Source organism: Tenebrio molitor, chromosome 4, assembly GCF_963966145.1.
Source record: "Tenebrio molitor chromosome 4, icTenMoli1.1, whole genome shotgun sequence".
Taxonomy (NCBI): Eukaryota; Metazoa; Arthropoda; class Insecta; order Coleoptera; family Tenebrionidae; genus Tenebrio; species Tenebrio molitor.
Genome location: NC_091049.1, coordinates 4,379,593 through 4,398,783, shown reverse-complemented (window position 1 = coordinate 4,398,783; position 19,191 = coordinate 4,379,593). Strand labels below are relative to the sequence as shown.

The 19,191-nt window shown below is 35.2% G+C and overlaps 4 protein-coding genes across 4 annotated transcripts; all 4 read left to right on the top strand.

The window, feature by feature from the left end:
* The first annotated feature begins 491 nt into the window (after positions 1-491).
* Positions 492-1,508, top strand: LOC138128243 (protein takeout-like). Its single transcript, XM_069044433.1, has 4 exons — positions 492-629; positions 683-920; positions 968-1,101; positions 1,150-1,508. Exons 1-4 carry the CDS (start codon positions 542-544, stop codon positions 1,446-1,448), a joined length of 759 nt encoding a protein of 252 aa, XP_068900534.1. The 5' UTR covers positions 492-541; the 3' UTR covers positions 1,449-1,508.
* A 1,464-nt stretch (positions 1,509-2,972) lies between these two features.
* Positions 2,973-4,722, top strand: LOC138128245 (protein takeout-like). The gene is made up of 4 exons (XM_069044435.1): positions 2,973-3,127; positions 3,181-3,418; positions 3,467-3,600; positions 3,649-4,722. Exons 1-4 carry the CDS (start codon positions 3,070-3,072, stop codon positions 3,945-3,947), a joined length of 729 nt encoding a protein of 242 aa, XP_068900536.1. The 5' UTR covers positions 2,973-3,069; the 3' UTR covers positions 3,948-4,722.
* A 1,365-nt stretch (positions 4,723-6,087) lies between these two features.
* On the top strand, positions 6,088-7,704 carry LOC138128166 (facilitated trehalose transporter Tret1-2 homolog). Its single transcript, XM_069044348.1, has 2 exons — positions 6,088-6,242; positions 6,289-7,704. The coding sequence occupies exons 1-2, from the start codon at positions 6,194-6,196 to the stop codon at positions 7,623-7,625; spliced, it is 1,386 nt and encodes a 461-aa protein (XP_068900449.1). The 5' UTR covers positions 6,088-6,193; the 3' UTR covers positions 7,626-7,704.
* Positions 7,705-7,838: 134 nt separating this feature from the next.
* On the top strand, positions 7,839-10,966 carry LOC138128170 (protein takeout-like). The gene is made up of 5 exons (XM_069044351.1): positions 7,839-8,089; positions 8,142-8,308; positions 10,188-10,261; positions 10,308-10,441; positions 10,491-10,966. The coding sequence occupies exons 1-5, from the start codon at positions 8,032-8,034 to the stop codon at positions 10,787-10,789; spliced, it is 732 nt and encodes a 243-aa protein (XP_068900452.1). The 5' UTR covers positions 7,839-8,031; the 3' UTR covers positions 10,790-10,966.
* Positions 10,967-19,191: the final 8,225 nt, after the last annotated feature.

Below are 19,191 nucleotides of genomic sequence, written 5' to 3'. Positions count from 1 at the left end.
TGAATAAGCCAAGTTGGGTTGTTTTGCTGTCTTTTAAAATGTACTACCTCAGGATTTGATTAAATACTATGAAATCACTGTTTACATCACATTTTAAAATTATTCCACCCTGAACTAGATCAGACCAGTCTAAAACTTGTGGAAATATTTATTAATTTTGAGAATTAATTAAAATTGTAATTTCCTGCTGAATATTTCCATCTAGGTTTATTAGAATATTTTTTATTGTAAACAATGACATTGCCATAACCTTAAGTTTTACACGAAGATGGGTTTGTGTGTTCCCTGTGGGTTTTGTTCCACCAGAACTAATTCTAATACTGACTTATAAGATAAGATATTGATATACCTATAATTTATATTAACAATAAATGAAGAGAGATCTTTATGGAAAATTTTAACAAACGAAATTATGGAATTGTAGAGACCGAATAATTTTGGTAAATATTTTGACCTTGCAACAACTTTTAATTAATAAAACTGGTTCATTACAATAGCTTTTACAAAAAATGTATACCGGTTAAAAGATAGGTATATATAGATGATTGTAATATTAGTAGCACTGATCACAATGAAGTCTCTTATAGTGTTGTTCGTGTTGTGCGTATGTTGTCAAAGTGTTAAATTGCGTAAGACTCCTTTGGAAACACTTTTGGAAATGTTTCCACAAACTGTGTTTTAGCGCTAAATTTCAAAAAGTGCAACCGGAAGGAACCCAAATGGAAAGAGTGCGTGTTCGAAGCGACCATTGATGGGTTGCCCCAGCTGACTAAACCCTTCCCGGAAGTGAACATTCCAACCGTGGACCCTTTGGAAGTGCCGGAAATCAACATAGAAGGCTCTGGACGAGTAGCAGTCAACCAACACTTCAGTAATGTAAAAATCTTCGGTCTCAGTACTGCAAAAGTGGACAAATTTGAGTGAGTTAGAATTTTTAAAGAATTGCTAGAGCGAAAGGAGTTTGCAGGTTTGATTTCGACAAGAAGACTCTTGTAGCAGAAAGTACATTCCCGGAGCTGCGAATGCCAGGGAACTACAAAGTAGATGGTATGATACTCCTCTTCCCAGTCAAGGGGGAAGGCACTGGTCAAACAACGATGAGTGAGTCTGAAGCGTTTTGACCTTCCGGAAATGAACATATTGTTGCAGTAAATCTTCACGTGAAATCTGTCTTGGATTATGAAGAGGTGAAGAAGAAAGGCAAGACCTACATTAAGTTCGTCAAGAGTGAGATGAAGATGACCCCGGAGAAGATACACTTCAGATTTGATAATCTCTTCGATGGGGACAAGACACTGGGCGATAATATCAATCAAGTGTTGAATGACAACTGGGCAGTGGTGTACGAAGATATAGAAGATTCCTACACGGAACTGGTCAACAGGATATGGTTAAGTCTTCTGAATGGTTTCTTCTCTAAGGTGTCTATAGAAGAAGCGTTCGACTAGAATTTTAGAGCGCCTTTATGTAGGTTTTAGCAATATGGTTTGAATAAATTTGTAAGTATGCTCAGTGTTTTTTTTCCTTGAAAATGGTGGCATGAATGGTGAGAATTTTACACCGCCTGTGCATTCTCAAACTCGAACACAGGTAATTAACATTGTATTGAACGTTTTTGCTGATTCCCGCTCGCCAATTGAACTTACAGCTGAGGTAATGCTATCAATAGAAAAATAATATTATTGCGCTTCAAATGATACTAATAATAAGATTGAAGGTGCTATTTTTATTAAAGTAGACAGTAATTTTCTTCTTGTTTTGAAGATCAAGTGTACAAAATTTCATCAAGATCGGAGTAAAACTGTAGATTTGCATACAAAATATACAAACAAACAGACATTCAGTTATATATATATAGATAGATACTAATTTAAAAGTTGGCAATTTTTAAATATGACTTTTTCTTGTGGGGGCACCTTAAAAGCGAAATTTACAAAAGACGCCACTCAGATATTAATTCTTTGAGAGAAGCAATGACTGCCGAGTGCGAGTTAATTACTGAGAAGCAGTTGGCCAATGTAAGAATTAAGAGTAGAAGTGTCTCGAGCTTCAATTCTGAATGATATATGTATACTATTTCATTTTTTCAACGGTAAAAGTGTAAAAATCTAAAAACTGATGACGCATCTCAAAATCTCGTTTACAACGAAACCTGTGAACACTGGGCGCGACTTTCCTGCCCGCCCTGTCACGTTGTCATGGCAACGCAACTCTACGCTGCATTGCCATTGGTGCAAGGTTCACGATCGAGAGCTCCGCGCTGGCCGCCTTCTCCTAAGAAAAGAATAAGTCATATGAAAGTTACCGCAGATACAGTTCGATTACTACAACCTTAATGAGGTTATATTAACGAAAACTGTACACACCTATCATTACCTATCTACATCACTATTTTTCATAACTGTTAAAATCACTGAAACAATAATTTCTACAAAATTAGCCCAACAGAGAATACACGAAAACAGTTTTTCACAAGAAAATTTCAAACAAAAGAGTCAAAAATAGACAAGCTTTAGTTATTAATATTCAGAAAATATTTTAAAAACACATTAAAAAAACTCACTACAACATATTTGGCGGCCTCTATGGACAAATTCGCAAAACATTACATTTTGCTCACTAGTGAGAAAATACTTTTTTCTCACTAGTGATTCAATTGCCATCTTTGCTCACTATTTTCAGTGAGCAAAGACCATTGAAATTCAATGATCATGGAAAAAGTTATTTGTATGCAAGTTTCAATTTCTTAAATAGGATACATATTAACAAATCTATTTGATTTGATTAAATACTATGAAATCACCGTTTACAACATCACATTTTAAAATTATTCCACCCTGAAACTAGATCAGACCAGTCTAAAACTTGTGGAAAGATTTATTAATTTCCAGTTATGATTATAGAGATCGAATAATTTCGGTAAATATTCTGATCTTGCAACATCCTTTAATTAATAGAACTGGTTCTTTAAAATTGCAGTAACACAAAAATTGCATACCGGTTGAATGTGTAACGTTTAGGTAGGTGTATATATAGATAATTATTCAAATATCAGTAGCACTGATCACTATGAAGTCTCTTACAGTGCTGTTCGTGTTGTGCGTTTGTTGCCAAAGTGTTAAAATACGTAAGAGTAATTTGGAAACAATTTTGGAAATGTTTCCACAAACTGTGTTTTAGCGCCAAATTTCAAAAAGTGCAACCGCAAAGAACCCAAATGGAAAGAGTGCGTGTACGAAGCAGGCATTGATGGGTTGTCCCAGCTGACTAAACCCTTCCCGGGACTGAACATTCCAACCGTGGACCCTTTGGACGTGCCGGAAATCAACATACAAGGCGCTGGGCGAGTAGCAGTCAACCAACACTTCAAAAATGTCAAAATCTACGGCATCAGTACAGTAAAACCTGAAAAATTTGAGTGAGTTTGGACTATTTGAAAAATTGCTAGAGCGAAAGGAGTTTGCAGGTTTGATTTCGACAAGAAGACTCTAGTACTCGAAGGTACCTTCCCGGAGTTGCGAATGCCAGGGGACTACAAATTTGATGGTACGGTACTCCTGTTCCCAGTCAGGGGGGAAGGCACTGGTCAAACAACCATGAGTGAGTCTCAAGCGTTTTGACGTTCCAAAAGTGAAAATCTTGTTGCAGTAAATCTTCACGTGAAATGTGTCTTGACTTATGAAGAGGTGAAGAAGAAAGGCAAGACCTTCATGAAGTTCGTCAAGAGTGACATGAAGATGACCCCGGGGAAGATGCACTTCAGATTTGATAATCTCTTCGATGGTGACAAGACACTGGGCGATAATATCAATCAAGTGTTGAATGACAATTGGGAAGTGGTGTACCAAGATGTAGAAGATCCCTACACGGAACTGGTCAACAGGATATGGTTAAGTCTTCTGAACGGTTTCTTCTCTAAGGTGTCTATAGAAGAAGCGTTCGACTAGAATTTTAGAGCGCCTTAATGTACGTTTTAGTATACAGGGTGTCTCAAAAGAAGATATAAGCACTTTAATTTTGTTCAATACATAGCAGCCTTCATATCCACAGTGACAAAATACTATTCTAGCTACGTTGCCGTTCCATTTTTAAGAAAAATTACAAACATTTTAGATTTTTTTTACTCCAAAGTAAAGCTATTCTTCAAAAAATTGTTTTACGTTATTATTTAAATAACAATAAACACTGAACTTTTTACCCTGTATTTGAAGAAAACGCACTTCAAAGAGTGCACCTTCAAACCAATGTATCTTTGCGGGGGGAGTCCCGATTTTTTTTTAATTTCCATATTTGGACTACTGAAGTGATCCCCTACAATGCCCTGAATTCGGAATTAGCGAATTTTGAGACACCCTGTATATGGTTTGAATAAATTTGTAAATATGCCTCGGTGTTTTTTTCCAAGAAAAAACAGTCAACTGGCACGAATGGCGAGAAGAAAACTCACAGATAATTATTTCTGCACAGAATGGGTTTGCGTAATACAGGGAGGACTGGTTTGGCGTTACAAAAAACTATACGCTACTGTTTTTTGACTGCCGAGCCCATGCGTATTACAACAAATTAAATTAATGTCCTAATTTTACATAATTAATTTAAATTTTTTAATGTGATTCTTGTTTTAATACTAGTCTTTGCCTGCGGCTTCGCATAAAAGAACATGATGACGTCAATGTCAAGCTGAGTTTTTTGCGGAAAGCAAAATTAAAGCATTAAAGTCGTTCTTTCTTTTCTTTCTTTTTACAACAAATTTCACAAAACTTCTGACAGTATTTTTGTTGTTTATCTTAACACCACGACGACGTAGGTAAAAGTTTCTATGCAACTCGCTTAGCAATTAATCTTTATTGGGCTTACTGGCTTATGGAGACTCGTTCCTTACGTCACTCGTCCCACAAGTGCCAGCGCGCCCGTAAAGATTAATTTACCAAGCGCGTCACATAAATAACTATAAAACGACGAAACAGAAATAAACGAGGCGGGCTTACACTCGCCACAGATTTATCGTAACTGCGCACCTTCCTGACGTCGTATCGTAATGAGATAAAGTGCAAAACACAATGAGGAGTTTTGCGTTTCGAATGAGTTTTGTTTGAAGAAAATCGATGCAGGAGTTTTTGGGTCAGGTGGATACATACAGAGAAACTTAAATACAGGATTTACAAAAACTGGTAAAATGTCTTCTAGAAAAAAAAGTTGCAATGTTGTTTCAATTTTGAGAAAACAAATAAACAATTCAATTTGATTTATACAGGGTGATTTTGAAAGTTGTGAAGATAATTTAATCACGAGCTACTGGCTTCATGTAGATTTCGGAAAAAATGTTTAAAAAATTCTATGTCAAAAAATAAAATGACATTTATTTTTTGAGCTACATTTTTTTTAATTGCTTTTAGTCTTCTACTTTGTCAAACAACCTAGTAGGTAAAATTTCAGCACATTTTAAAAATACACCCTGTATATCATATTTTATAAAACGTACACCAATGCGGTTTCCTTGTTTTGAAGCATATTTCCTAGAGGTTTTTAAAATGTGCCGAAATTTTACCTACGAGGCTGTAGGACAACGTAGAAAACTAAAAGCAATTAAAAAAAATTATGGCTCAAAAAATTAATGTAATTTTATTTTTTGACAGAATTTTTGAAATATTTTTTCCGAGTTCTACATGAAGCCAGTAGCTCGTGATTAAAATATCTGCACAACTTTCAAAATCACCCTGTATGTGTAGATTGCAATCTTGTGCATTAAATAATGTAAAAGTGTTGACGTTGATTTGGTTGTCGTCACTGCGGATTTAAAAAATTCTGGTTATCTAATTAGAGCGAGTAAAAAGCGTCCTAAGAATGCACCGAACTGGACCAGCCGGTTAAAAACTGTAGCGATTTGACGCTTGAAGAAAACTTCTTGCCTCAAGACAAGAACTGGATGTTACACAATTTGGTTGATTGTTCAAATGAAGAAAAGACGCGGACGTCTTCTTTTCTTTTGTGTTTTTCCACTGATTTATATTTGTCACGACAATTCCTCTTCAATTAATGGAATTAAAATAGTTCAAATTTCCTAATTAGCACTATCATCAATGTTTATTTAATTTGCCGGATTCTTCTTATCTATAGCCTTGAGCTACACATTATTTATTACGCAAAACAGTTCATTCAATTATCATCCGTCAAGACACCATTTTCGTGCAAGATGGAAAGCAAGAACAAAACATGGCCGCAATATTTGGCCGTTTTGACAGGTAAGTCCTTTTGGGTTTCTTCCTTTCTTCATTGTATTTTTTGTAGCCTTGTTGGCAATGTTCTGTTCGGGCATCCACATGGGGTGGCCCAGTCCCTCCCTCCCTCGCCTCTTCTCGGAAGAATACCCCTTCGAGGTGTCAGCTGAAGCAGCCTCGTACATCACGATCATCGGCGCAGTCGGCGATATCTTCGGCAACATCTTCTCGTTCCTATTGGTTGACTACATCGGCCGCAAAGCCACAATCCTCCTGATCGGCGTCCCTCAAATTGTCTCCATGACGATGATCTACCTGTCAAGCTACTCCATCGTCCTTTTGTATGTGGCCAGATTCATCGGAGGGATCTCCGAAGGGGCGTGCTTCACCATCCTCCCAATCTACATCTGTGAAGTTGCAGAACCCCGAATCCGAGGACTCTTGGGGGCGTCATTCTCCCTCATCCTCATCCTGGGAGTCTTGACTGCCAACATCGTGGGAAGCTACTACTCGATCTACACCTCCGCTGTGATCTTCCTCGCCTGTTCCGCTGTCTTCCTAGTACTGTTCAGCTTCATGCCCGAGAGTCCTTTCTACCTCATCATGAAGAACAGAATCCAGGAGGCCAGATCGTCACTGCAGAAGTTGCGAGCCTCGAAAACCATCGAGACAGAACTTGACTCTCTCGTGAGCGACGTCACGCGACAGATGTGCGAAAGAGGAAGATTTAGCGATCTGGTGACCATCAAGTCGAACAAAATGGCGGTGATCGTGATGGCGATTCTGCGCTTCTTGCAACAGTTCAGCGGGGTCAGTTCCTTCACTTTTTACGCCCAACTCTTGTTCAAAGAGGCCACAGACGCGATTCCTCAACAGTGGGCTGCCATGCTCATGATGGTCATCCAAGCGATCTTCACTCTGCTTGCCGTGTTGATTGTAGACGTCGTAGGACGCAAACCTCTGATCTTGACTTCAGTCGGGGGGTGCTGCTTGACTCTAATTTTCAACGGAGTCTTCTTCACGATTCGGGACTTGTCGTTGTTGGATGTGTCCCATCTAGGGGTACTGCCTCTAGTGGGTTTGATCCTCTTCATCGCCTTCTTCGCTTTGGGGCTAGGAAGTGCCGTCAATCTGTTGTTGGGAGAACTGTTCCCGGCTAATGTAAAAGCCAAAGCGGCTTGCTTGATGAATATGATTTTTGCTATTGGCATGTTCGTTAGTACCAAGTTTTATCAGTACATGGCCGACGAGTACAGTCTGGTGGTACCGTTTTTTGTTTTTGCGGCATGTCAATTAGTCGGGTTCTTGCTCTGCCTCAAGTATGTTCCAGAGACTAGGAACAAGTCGTTAGAACAGATCCAGCAGGAACTCAAGCGGGAACATAGAGGGGTGGTACCGACTCAGTGATTAGTTCTAGTCAAGTGTGTCTATTATCTAATTGGTCTATTTATTTAAGATAGCATTCAGAATAAATATTTTAACAGTTTGTTTGATTTTAAGATGAAGACTCGTACTTTTAGGTACTCTTGAGTATCCTCTCCAGTAGTTGCGCCAAGACTCTAATGGTTTATAGGTGAATGTAGAAGATTTAGTTTTTGAGAAATAAGAAGAGATCTAATAGATTGCATAAGATGGAGGAATAAAAAAAGTAGTTGAGAATTTCTCTAAGTTATTGTCTGGTTTTCAACAGCTTGTCATATGATTCGACCTTCGTTGTCTACTTAGAAGTCAACTAACTGGTTTTCTATGATTAACTAATACGTCAGAGAAGCATTTGTATAAAATGCATGATCGTCAAGCCCCGTGAGACACAATGCAGTCTCCATTTGTGCTGTTCCTTCTTGTGGTGTCCTGTGCGGCCGTCAAACTACGTATTTTGTGTCACTTAGTAGCTTCCAAAAATCGAAATTGTCCAAATTTCAGCACCCAACTTCCAAAAATGCAACCGGAAGCAGCCCGACCTGAAGGAGTGCGTCTTTAAGGCCGCCCAAAATGGTATTTCCCAACTGACCAGAGCCTACGACGAAGTCAAGATCATAAATGTGCACCCTTTTGAACTGCCCGAATTGACGATCGGGGCGGGGAAGGGGAAATTAGAAATATGAAACGGAAATTATATAAACAAAGAAAGTCAGCATTAACATCGGAAATACTATCTCGTCCATTTAGTGTAGAAGAGATGCAAGAAGTAGGTAAAACACTGAAGAACAGAAAAGCTGCGGGTTTTGACGGCATCTATCCTGAATTCATAAAACACCTGGGACCAATAGGTTTAAACTGGCTTAGGTCTTTTTTTAATGACATAGTTTCAACAGGTAAAATACCAAATGAATTCAAGAAAGCAAAAGTTATTGCCATACTAAAACCCGGAAAACACGCCAATGAAGCTTCGAGTTACAGACCAATCTCTCTACTCAGCGTATGTCATAAATTTTTGGAAAAGCTTATCTACAATAGAATTTCACCAATAATAGAAGAACATCTTCCAATAGAGCAAGCAGGTTTTTGGACCAAACAGAAATTGCTGTGACCAGGTGCTGGCCCTAACATCTTATATCGAATCTGGCTTTCAAAAACGTCTAAAGACTGGAGTTGTTTTTGTTGATCTCACCGCAGCCTACGACACCGTCTGGAAAGATGGACTAATACATAAATTGTATAATGTAATACCTTGTGGAAAAATGGTCTCACTCTTAGAAGATATGTTGTCTAACCGTCAATTCAGGGTTTTCGTTGAAGACAAAAGCAGTAAATTTCGATTTCTCAACAATGGTTTACCTCAAGGCTCAGTATTGTCACCAATCTTATTTAATTTATATACAAGTGATTTACCCCCAACAAATTCCCGAAAATTCATCTATGCTGACGACCTAGCAATGGCTTACCAACATCAGAATTTTGAAAATGTAGAAAACCGACTGTCAGAAGATTTAATACCTTTGAATAAATATTTCACAAAATGGCGACTTTGCCCAAATCCTCAAAAGACAGAAGTTTGCTGTTTCCATCTCGTAAACAACCAGAAAAATAGAAAACTGAAAGTAGTCTTTAACGAAACTACAATTAAGCATAATTATTCTCCGACATATCTAGGAGTAACTCTTGATTCATCTCTAACCTTCAAATTACACATCGAAAAGTTACGACAGAAACTGAAAACGAGAAACAACATTATACATAAACTCGCAGGCACAAGTTGGGGAGCGAATGCACACACTTTACGTATCACAGGACTAGCTCTAGTATATTCAACGGCAGAATATTGTTGCCCTGTCTGGAAGAACAGTGCACACGTGAACAAAATAGATGCTCAATTGAATACCACACTTCGAATAATAACGGGTACTTTAAAATCTACTCCAACACCATGGCTACATGTCTTAGCGCACATTATTCCGTACGATATTAGAAGAAAATACGTAACAAAACGAATTTGGGATAAATTTCAAAATTCACCGAACATGTACTCCATAACACAAGACATGGCAAATTTACCACCCTTTAGGTTAAAATCGCGTAAACCACTTTGGAAAGAAGAATTTCTCATGGAACCATTTTCCAAATCTGACTATTGGAAAGCAGCCTGGCAAGACGTAGATATTTTCAATAAAAATCTAATTGAGGATCCTACAAAACAACTTCCGGGATTTGACCTACCTAGGAAAATCTGGTGTAAATTAAATCGTTTTAGAACCGGGCATGGCAAATGCAATAATATGTTGTTTCACTGGAACATTCGTGAAAACCCTTCTTGTGAATGCGGTGCAGAAAAAGAAACCATCCAACACATTGTGGAAGAATGTCCCCTTACTAAATTCCAGCAAGGTTTCTCCAAACTACATCTACTTACCGAAGACGCCCTAAATTGGCTACAACAAATTAAAAACATATAATTTACCATAATTATTTTATGAATTTCGAATTTTAATTGTAATTTTCTTCATACGAATATATATATATATATAGGGGCCGGTGGCGGTCGACCAAAAATTCAAAAACTGCAAACTGGACGGTTTCCATCTGATGAAACTGGACAATTTCGAGTGAGTAGAGCGTGAAGCACAAGAATTTTTCTAGGTTTGTCCGCAGGTTTGATTTAGAAGGGAAGATGGTCACGATCGTCGGGACCTTTCCCGAGGTTACCATGAAGTGTCAGTATGATCTCGACGGGAAGATTTTATTGGTGCCGATTCAGGGGACAGGTCCCAGCACGATTGTTCTAAGTGAGTGAGTGTTTCCACTTGTTTACCTTGTTCAGTGGCGTTTTTTCAGAAAATGTGAAAACGAAAGGGGTTTTCCCCTATGAGGAATTTAAGAAGAAGGAGAAGACTTTTGTGAAGGTTATCTCTAGTAGCCTGACTCTAGATCCGGAGTTGGTGTCATTCAATTTTGAAAATTTGTTCAACGGGGACAAGAAGCTGGGGGATAATGTCAATCAAGTGCTCAACGATAACTGGAGAGAAGTTTTTGACGATGTCATACAAGATTACATAGAAGTTTTCAACAAAATTCTTATCGCAGTTTTCAATAATCTCTTCTCAAAAGTGTCACTCGAGGATGCTTTCGATTGAACAATAAATCTAATCATAACTTATCGTTTACGGATCGTGGGTTATTAAAGTCTAGGTTTAACTACTGTTACAAGATACGAGTATAAACAAATTGATAAATTATGTTAATAATATACTGAATCAGCTGATAGTTAAATCTGAATAAATAGTTTGCTCCGTCAACGAATAATAAATTTATCTTGAATGTGATTATTTATTCCGGATAATGAACTTCTCGTCCTTAACCTTATTTTCCCTGAATTTTTCTGCTGTGCGTTTAGCTGAACCAGTTTCAGGAAAAGAAATAATAAGCAAACGGAAAGTCTAGAAAGGACAATTTTTTTTTCTAAATAAGTTGGAGTGCGTCTGGGGTGTGTGTCGGGTTTAGCGATATTATCAGTAGACAATACCGATTTGGAAAGTTGAGGTAATGAGTTGATGACAAAATGGAGTTGCAACAGTTTTACTAACCAGAAATTTCTAGCTTTTGCAGATATTTTTTTCGAAGAAGCTTTCGATTAAATCGCAGCACCGGGTCCTTGATTTCTCGCGCAACTATAAAGTTTTAGAAACACGTTTTAATTCGGTTTTTATGTGATTCGGTAGTTGCTTGTGTCAAGGTTTCATCGCGATCAAAAGATTAAGTCTTGATGATTATGTAAATTATAAGGTATTACATCATTAAATGATATTATCTATAAATCAGTCTGGAGAATTTGTGTGCTTTCTACAGATAAATTATTACAAAGTAAATCAATGACATTTCTGAAATGACAGTTAAATTAACAAATCGTATTTTCACGGATTCTAACAGTAGCAATAAAAGGACGGTACAAATCGGTTCATTATTTATTCAGTTTATAAAAAAGAGATTGAAGACTACGTTTTTGGGTTTTTGTTGGTCTTTCTATTTAAAACTGTGGCAGATACAGCAAAATTAGATAGAACTTCTTTTGTAGAGCATAAAATTTATTACAAATAGGTACCTAAGTCATGTTCGACCTTATTGTAGATATTATAGCTTAGACGTGAGAGTCGTTTAAAACATTTCCAATTTCACTTTACTTCCAGATTCAGTGGTTCGCACCGGTTGGTAATAATATACAGGGTGATTCTGAAATAAGTTGGGAAAAAAACCGGTAATTGGTGAAGATGAGAAGAAGTCATTGACAAAAAAATTTCCTATAAAAGTTTTTTCGTTTTCGAGATACAAATGATTGAAAATTTGGTCAAAATTGCTAGTACGCTGCTGAGTGATTACCTGATTATCTTGGTGGTTTAGCAACAATAATAATCAAAGGTGCCTGTCAGTCACAAACGTAACCTTACTCCTCTCGATTATTTCCATAGAAACATTTACAAAAAAGTGTGCTTGCACCTACGACTTTATTGTTGATGTAACAATGGTTGCTAATGAAGTGAACAAATTCGCTCAAATTTTCCCTATTCATAGGCGTTGGAAATACATCCTTTTGATTTCATCTCCAAAAGTCATTTACGCAGAATTATTTTGTGTCAAGGATACTCCACATTTTTTTTACAAACTTATTTCAGAATCAGCCTGTATATAGATATAATCAATGTCCCTTTTACTCTTAGGTATAGGGGTTTTATCGTAGATTATTTAGTTATGAATAAATCCGGACCAGCTTCTTTTGTCTTGCGCTAGTTTTCTCGCTTCCCTCCACTTTAAGCCTCGTCTTTCTATAACTGTGGCAACTGTTCCGTTCCAGGACTCGGGGGCCCTTTCCCTTGCTCTTTTGGGATTTATTCTTGCATCCCATATTCTTCTGACTTGTCTTCTACCTGCCATTCTAATTAGGTGTCCATACCATTTCAATTGGTTCTTTTCTATTGTTGTCGTTATCGATTCTATTCCTAATTCTTCTCTTATGTCATCATTTCGTTTATGGTCTCTTTTTGTTACTCCTAGTGCTCTCCTGTGGTATTTCATTTCAATTGTTTGCATTCTGTTTTTTTTTTGTCTCTTTGTCATTACCCAAGATTCACTTCCAAATGTCAATACTGGACGAAATATTGTTTGATGCACGGTCATTTTTGTCTTTCTGCTAATTTTGCCTAGTGCATGGTATAGTTTTGTCGCCGCCGATATTCTCTGGTTTATTTCTGTATCTTGCTTCCCCTTGTTGTTTATTGTGACTCCTAAATACTAGAATTCGTTGACTTGTTCAATTTTTGTATCTTCGAATTCAATATCTACATTTTTCTCGTCTTTTGTTATTACCATTATTTTTGTCTTTGCTATGTTGCCATATGTTAAGATTTTCTTGTAGTTCTTTCTCGGTAGATCCAAACACAACAAGGTCATCGGCAAAAGCACATTCAGAAATTTTAACTGTTGTTAATTTGTAGTGTCCGAAGTTTACTTGCTTCACTTTTTCTTTGGTGTTTTTAATTATTTCGTTCATCATTATTAAAGACCGGATTTATAAGTTTTATGCTTACAACAAAAATTAAAAGCAGCAACAAAATCAATTCATTTCTTTATGAATCGTATAAAAACAAACTATTTGACACATGTTTTTTGCGCTTTTTTTGCTTTTTTTTTGTAGTTTTACGCTTATTTTTTATCTTTATGCTTTTTTCGACTTTTATGCTTATATAAAACTTAATTTTAATTTTTCAATTTTTCATAGATTTTAATTTCTAGGGCTTGTGTACCTAATTTATTTATGATATGCCGGCAAAGCTACAATGCATGGGAACAGTTGAATAAAACCAATGCTGTAACAATTTCACAATTTATTACTGAAGAATTGGCAAGGTTTTTCCTACTAAATGTAGTACCAAAAAATAAGATTTTGTTAATGCTTTCAGATGCAGCGCCATACATGGTTAAAGCGACATCAAATATTAAATTTTTTTATAAGAAATTAATCCATTGTACCTGCTTGGCGCATGGCATTAATCGGATCGCTGAAACAATTCGCTTACAATTTCCATTAGTTAACGAGTTGGTAAAAAGTGGTAAGAAAATTTTCGTGAAAGCACCTTTACTTCAAAGGGGCATTACCTAATGTTTCGCTGCCTCCGGAACTCACAAGATGGGGCACTTGGTTGGACGCCGCAGTTTATTATGCAAATAATTTTCAAGATTTTAAGAAAATTGTTTTGGATTTTACTGATACAACTACAAAAGCCATAACAGACTGCAAAGATGTTATGCAACGTCAAGAGTTACAAAACAACTTGGTTTTTAAAGCCAACTACAATTTTGTGAGCAAAACTATAGAATATCTTGAAAAACAGCAGTTGTTGTTAACTGAATCGATAAAAATTATTGAGAAATTTAAAGAGAGGATTCTTTCTGTCCCGCGTAAATTAGGAGAAATCGTTATAAAAAAAACAGGAAACATTTTCAAAAAACGAAGGTTTTCTTAAATTGCAGGACATCTGTAAAATCTTAAATAGAGAAGCTGATATCGATGTGGATTCTGACATAATTGTTAAATTGAAATACGCACCTATCACTAGCGTCGATGTAGAATGAAGTTTTTCAGCGTACAAAAATCTTAAGTGATTTCGCAATGGCCAGTATAGAACAACATCTTATTATCAGCTGTTTCAAGCAGGAACAAGAATCTGACTTTTAAATCTTATATGGTTTTTGTTGGTTACTTTTGTATTAGGTACACAAAATATGTTTAAAATTTACTTAAGTATAGGAAGATTGTTGCCATAGCACAAGAATAAGGTATTATTTTATTTTTGTAGTTATGTTAAAATACAGTCTGGTATGCTCATAATAAAAGTATTTTTTGATAAAATTTTATACGTTTTTCAGTTTTTTAAGCTTTATTTTTGGGTTTATATGCTTTTTTATGTCTTTTTAGGCTTTTTATATGCTTTTTTTGACAAAATGATGTACCATTTTAAGCGCTTATTTCTTAAATTTTTATGCCGGTCTTTAATCATTATTATAAAGAGTAGCGGGCTCAGTACTCCTCCTTGTCTTTCTTTCGATGTGTTGTTTTTACTTCTGACATAATTACGGCTAGTTTGATACAAACTTTTTGTAGCTGTTATGAGTTGTGGGTTTATTTCTTGTTTTTTTCTAAGCATTCCCATACTTTTCCCTTCGGTATCCTGTCGAAAGCCTTTTCTAAATCTATAAATCCTAGGTATAATTCTGAGTTCTTTTGAATTGATTTATATGTGCTCTCTTTGACTGTGAAGACGTGGTCTTGAAACCACCTTGTGAGTCTGTCATTTGTTCTTCTATTTCTCTTCTAAGTCTTTTTTCTAGTATCCTTTCGTACGGCTTTGCTATTACGCTTAAGAGTGTGATACCTCTGTAGTTATTGCAGTCTAATGTATCCCCCTTTTTATACAGTGAGCGGCAAAAGTATGGAATAAATTCATTAGAAATTAAACAATTTTTTTTTCAAAAAAATCTTTGGAGAGGTTAATTTTAGTTTATAAAAATACATATTTTAATACAAAATAAAATTCCAAGCAGTCATTTGTTTTCGAGTTATGACGTCACCGATAGTTTTTTTAAATGGAAACCCCCTATTTTTTTTCTTGATTCTGATAGCCCTTTTAATTGTCTAAACGCCAGTATAAAAATTTTGTTACCTTACATAAAGAAATTTTTGAGTAATAAAATTGGAAAAACTAAATTTTATAACGAACAAAAACGAGTCAAAAACTGTGTTAGTAAGTACTTAAAATTATGGAATTCAATGTTCGAATTGCCATCCTCCACCTTGTTGACAATAAGCAAGTTTATGAAGAAATTCCCCCTGTTTTAGTTTTATCTAGTTTTATCCACGCACCCAATCAAAATTAAAATTTCTATACGTTGTGTTTCTGATAAATGAGTCATTTTCGAAAACGTTTTGTAAAACAAATAACACATACGAATGAAATTGACAGTAACATTTGACTGTTTCATTTACCTACTTGATTTTTTGACTTGTTTTTGTTCTTTATAAAATTTAATTTTTCCAACTTTATTATTTTTTTTCTCAAAAATTTCCTTATGTAAGATAACAAAATTTTTATACTGTCATTTAGACAATTAAAAGGGATATCAGAATCAAGAAAAAAAATAGGGGTTTCCATTTAAAAAAACTATCGATGACGTCATAACTCAAAAACAAATAACTGCTTGGAATTTTCTTTGGTACTAAAATATGTATTTTTATAAACTAAAATTGACCTGTTCAAAGATTTTTTTGAAAAAAATTTTGTTTAATTTTTAAGGAATTTATTCCATACTTTTGCCGCTCACTGTATATTGGTGTCAATAGTCCTATTTCCCAGTCTTGTATAGTTTTGCCCATGCTTTCCTGAATATCTCCAGTAATGTTTGGGTGCCGTTTTCTCCTAATCGTTTTATCATTTCTGGCGTGATTCCATCGTGTCTTGCTGCTTTTCCTTTTTTTATACTTTTTATGGCTTCTTGTACTTCTTTTAACGTGATTTCGTTGTCTCTATTTATCTCTTTATTTATTTCTGTTTTGCTCTTTCTTTCTTCTTTTTCTCTGTTTGTATTTGTAGGATTTAGTAGATCTTCGAAGTGTTCCTTCCATCTTTCCATAATCTTATGTTCTTCTATTAGTACTTCTCCTTCTTTAGATTTGATGCTATTTATTATAGGCTGTTCTTGTTTCCCCGTTCTCAGATTTTTTAGGACTCGGTAGAATAATTTCTGGTTTTCATTTTTATTTTTTCCATTTTTTTTCCAAATTCTTCAGAGGACTTCCTCTTATACAGGCTGTTTGATAAAATAATGCCTCAACCCATAACTTTTTTATTTGTTATCCGATTTCAATGAACAAAAAAACCAAAGATATGGTTTTTCATGCGCTACGAAGCAGCCATAAAATATATTTTTTTGGCGTTATTTTCAATAGCTAACGATAGTCAACTTTTTTTTTTTAATGGACACATGTAGTTTTTTAGGCTCAGTCTGGTGGAGTTTTTTTTTCTGAATCTAATGATGTATTAAAAATTATCATGTGGTCCATAGCTAACTGAAAGAAAAAACAATTTTTAATTGTGGTTCAGCTTGTTATAAAATTTTCAAGTAAGCCGTGAAAAACAATTGGAATACAAATAGCAACAAATGTCAAGTGTCAGTTTCAAAATTTTCAGGTGCAATCTTGAGGTGTTTTATTATTATTTTCTTGGAAAACATGAATAAAATAAAAATGTATTTATATTTTATTCATGTTTTCCAAGAAAAATAATAATATAACACCTCAAGATGTTTTATTATTATTTTTCTTGGAAAACATGAATAAAATATAAATACATTTTTATTTTATTCATGTTTTCCAAGAAAATAATAATAAAACACCTCAAGATTGCACCTGAAAATTTTTGTTTTTGACTAATTACGATTTTTATTACACTCGAATATAAAATAATAGTCAAATGATTGCTATCCTGCATGACTGGAAATGTTGTTATTTTATACTTAAATAAAAAGAGTTTAAAAAAGCAGATGAAAATTTCTAAGCTGACGTTTGGATGACATTTACCCCTCTACGATTTTACCGCACTTTGTATTCCGATTGTTTTTCACGGGACTCTTAAAAATTTCATAATAAGCTGAACCACAAACAATTTTTTTAAGTTTTTTTTTCAGTTATCAATGGACCAAATGATAACTTTCAATACATCATTAAATTCAGAAAAAAACCTTACCAGACTGAGCCTAAAAAAAATTCATGTGCCCATTAAAAAAAAAAAGTTGGCTATTGTTAGCTATTGAAGCTATTGTAGCGCATGAAAAACCATATCTTTGGTTTTTTTGTTCATTGAAATCGGATAATAAATAAAAAAGTTATGGGTTGAGGCGTTTTTTATCAAACAGCCTGTATTCCATGTTGCAATTTCCAATAGTTCCTTGAGTTATCCTTATTTCGTATTCCTTTTCCGTGCCATGTCTTTTCGATTTTCTGATTTCCGTCTATATGTTTATCTAGTTTTTTGTATCTTGAGGTCTTTTGGCTTGTTCGTTTTGTTCTTCCAGTTTGTATGTCTTGCTGTTCCATGTCCATATTTTTTCGTTTATGGTTAATTTCTTGTATCCGATTCTTACTTTATTGCCTTTTTCTTTTTCTGCATTTGCCTCTTCTCGTATCCATCCTTGCATGTCTCGTTCTTTTTTGGTGAGGTCGTTTGTTATAAAGATCTTTTTATTTTCGTTTTCCCGTAAGCATGATTTTTTCTTCATTATTTCTATCTTTTTCTCATATTTACTCACTTGTCCCACGTACATTTTCTTGTTGATTTTATACACACTTTCAATCTCGACGTCTGTTTCCAGGTTATTTTTGATCCACTCTTCTAGTTTTTTCTCGAACGTTTAATTTTTTTCTTTCGTCAATTCCATTCCATAGATTACTATATTGTTTTTTTCTGGTGTCTTCCCATTTGCTCTAATTTGTCTTCCATGTATTGTATTTTGGTCTTCATTTCATTGTTTTCTCTCTTTATCTCTTTGTTTTCTTCGGCGAGCTTGTCTAGTATTTCATGATATTTGCGGTTTTCTTTTTGGATTTCCTTCACTTCTTCCATGATTTCGATATGTTTTTCAGGTCTTCCATTTCCGTGTCTCTTTTCTTTTCCTTCGGCGGTGTTCTGGCTGTCTTTTTGCTTTTCTTCTTTGTGTTGTTGTTCTCTTCTTCCTCTCTTTGTCTTTTCCGACTATCGTCTGTTGAATACCCCTCGACGTCACTTTTTTCTTGTTTTTTTAATTTTTTTAATGCAGCATCTTTTCCGTTTTCTTGCTTTATGTCATGAATAAAAAATGGGGAATTTAAGACATTTTGCTTTCCTGAAGTATCTGACTCACATTACGGCCACTACTTTTTTACCTAATATCTGTGATGTCCCATTCATAGCAGAAACAATAACATTCCGTATATCCAAGCTGCAATCCCATCAAAAGCCCCCACAAATTTTCCATGAATATTATTCGTACCGGATATATTCGAGAATTAGTTTTTTCTACTCCTATTGTATAATTCTGTAATTATTAAAGTGTTTTTCATTAGTTGACAGGGTTCATTACCCACGGTCAGTTGAATAATAATTTCAAAACTCACGCTAATATCACAGCAACTAGTTTATGAAGTCCAATCGCAAATTTTATTGCAATGGAATCAAGTATGTAAAGTAATAATTATTGTAAAATGTCAGTTTCAGTTTGTCTAATAATGAAACTTATTTATCAATTTCTCTTTATAGTCGTAGAAATAGAATGGTATTTTACTCGCAGATAATGGGAATTACTCGCTCGGATGAATTACGCCACTCGCCTTCGGCTCGTGACAACTCACGAGTAACACCCATCATTATCCGTTCATTGAATAATACCCATACTATTATATTTTCATTTTTTCAAATGACTCTTAGGTGTTAGTGGCATGGGCTACTGCTACGAA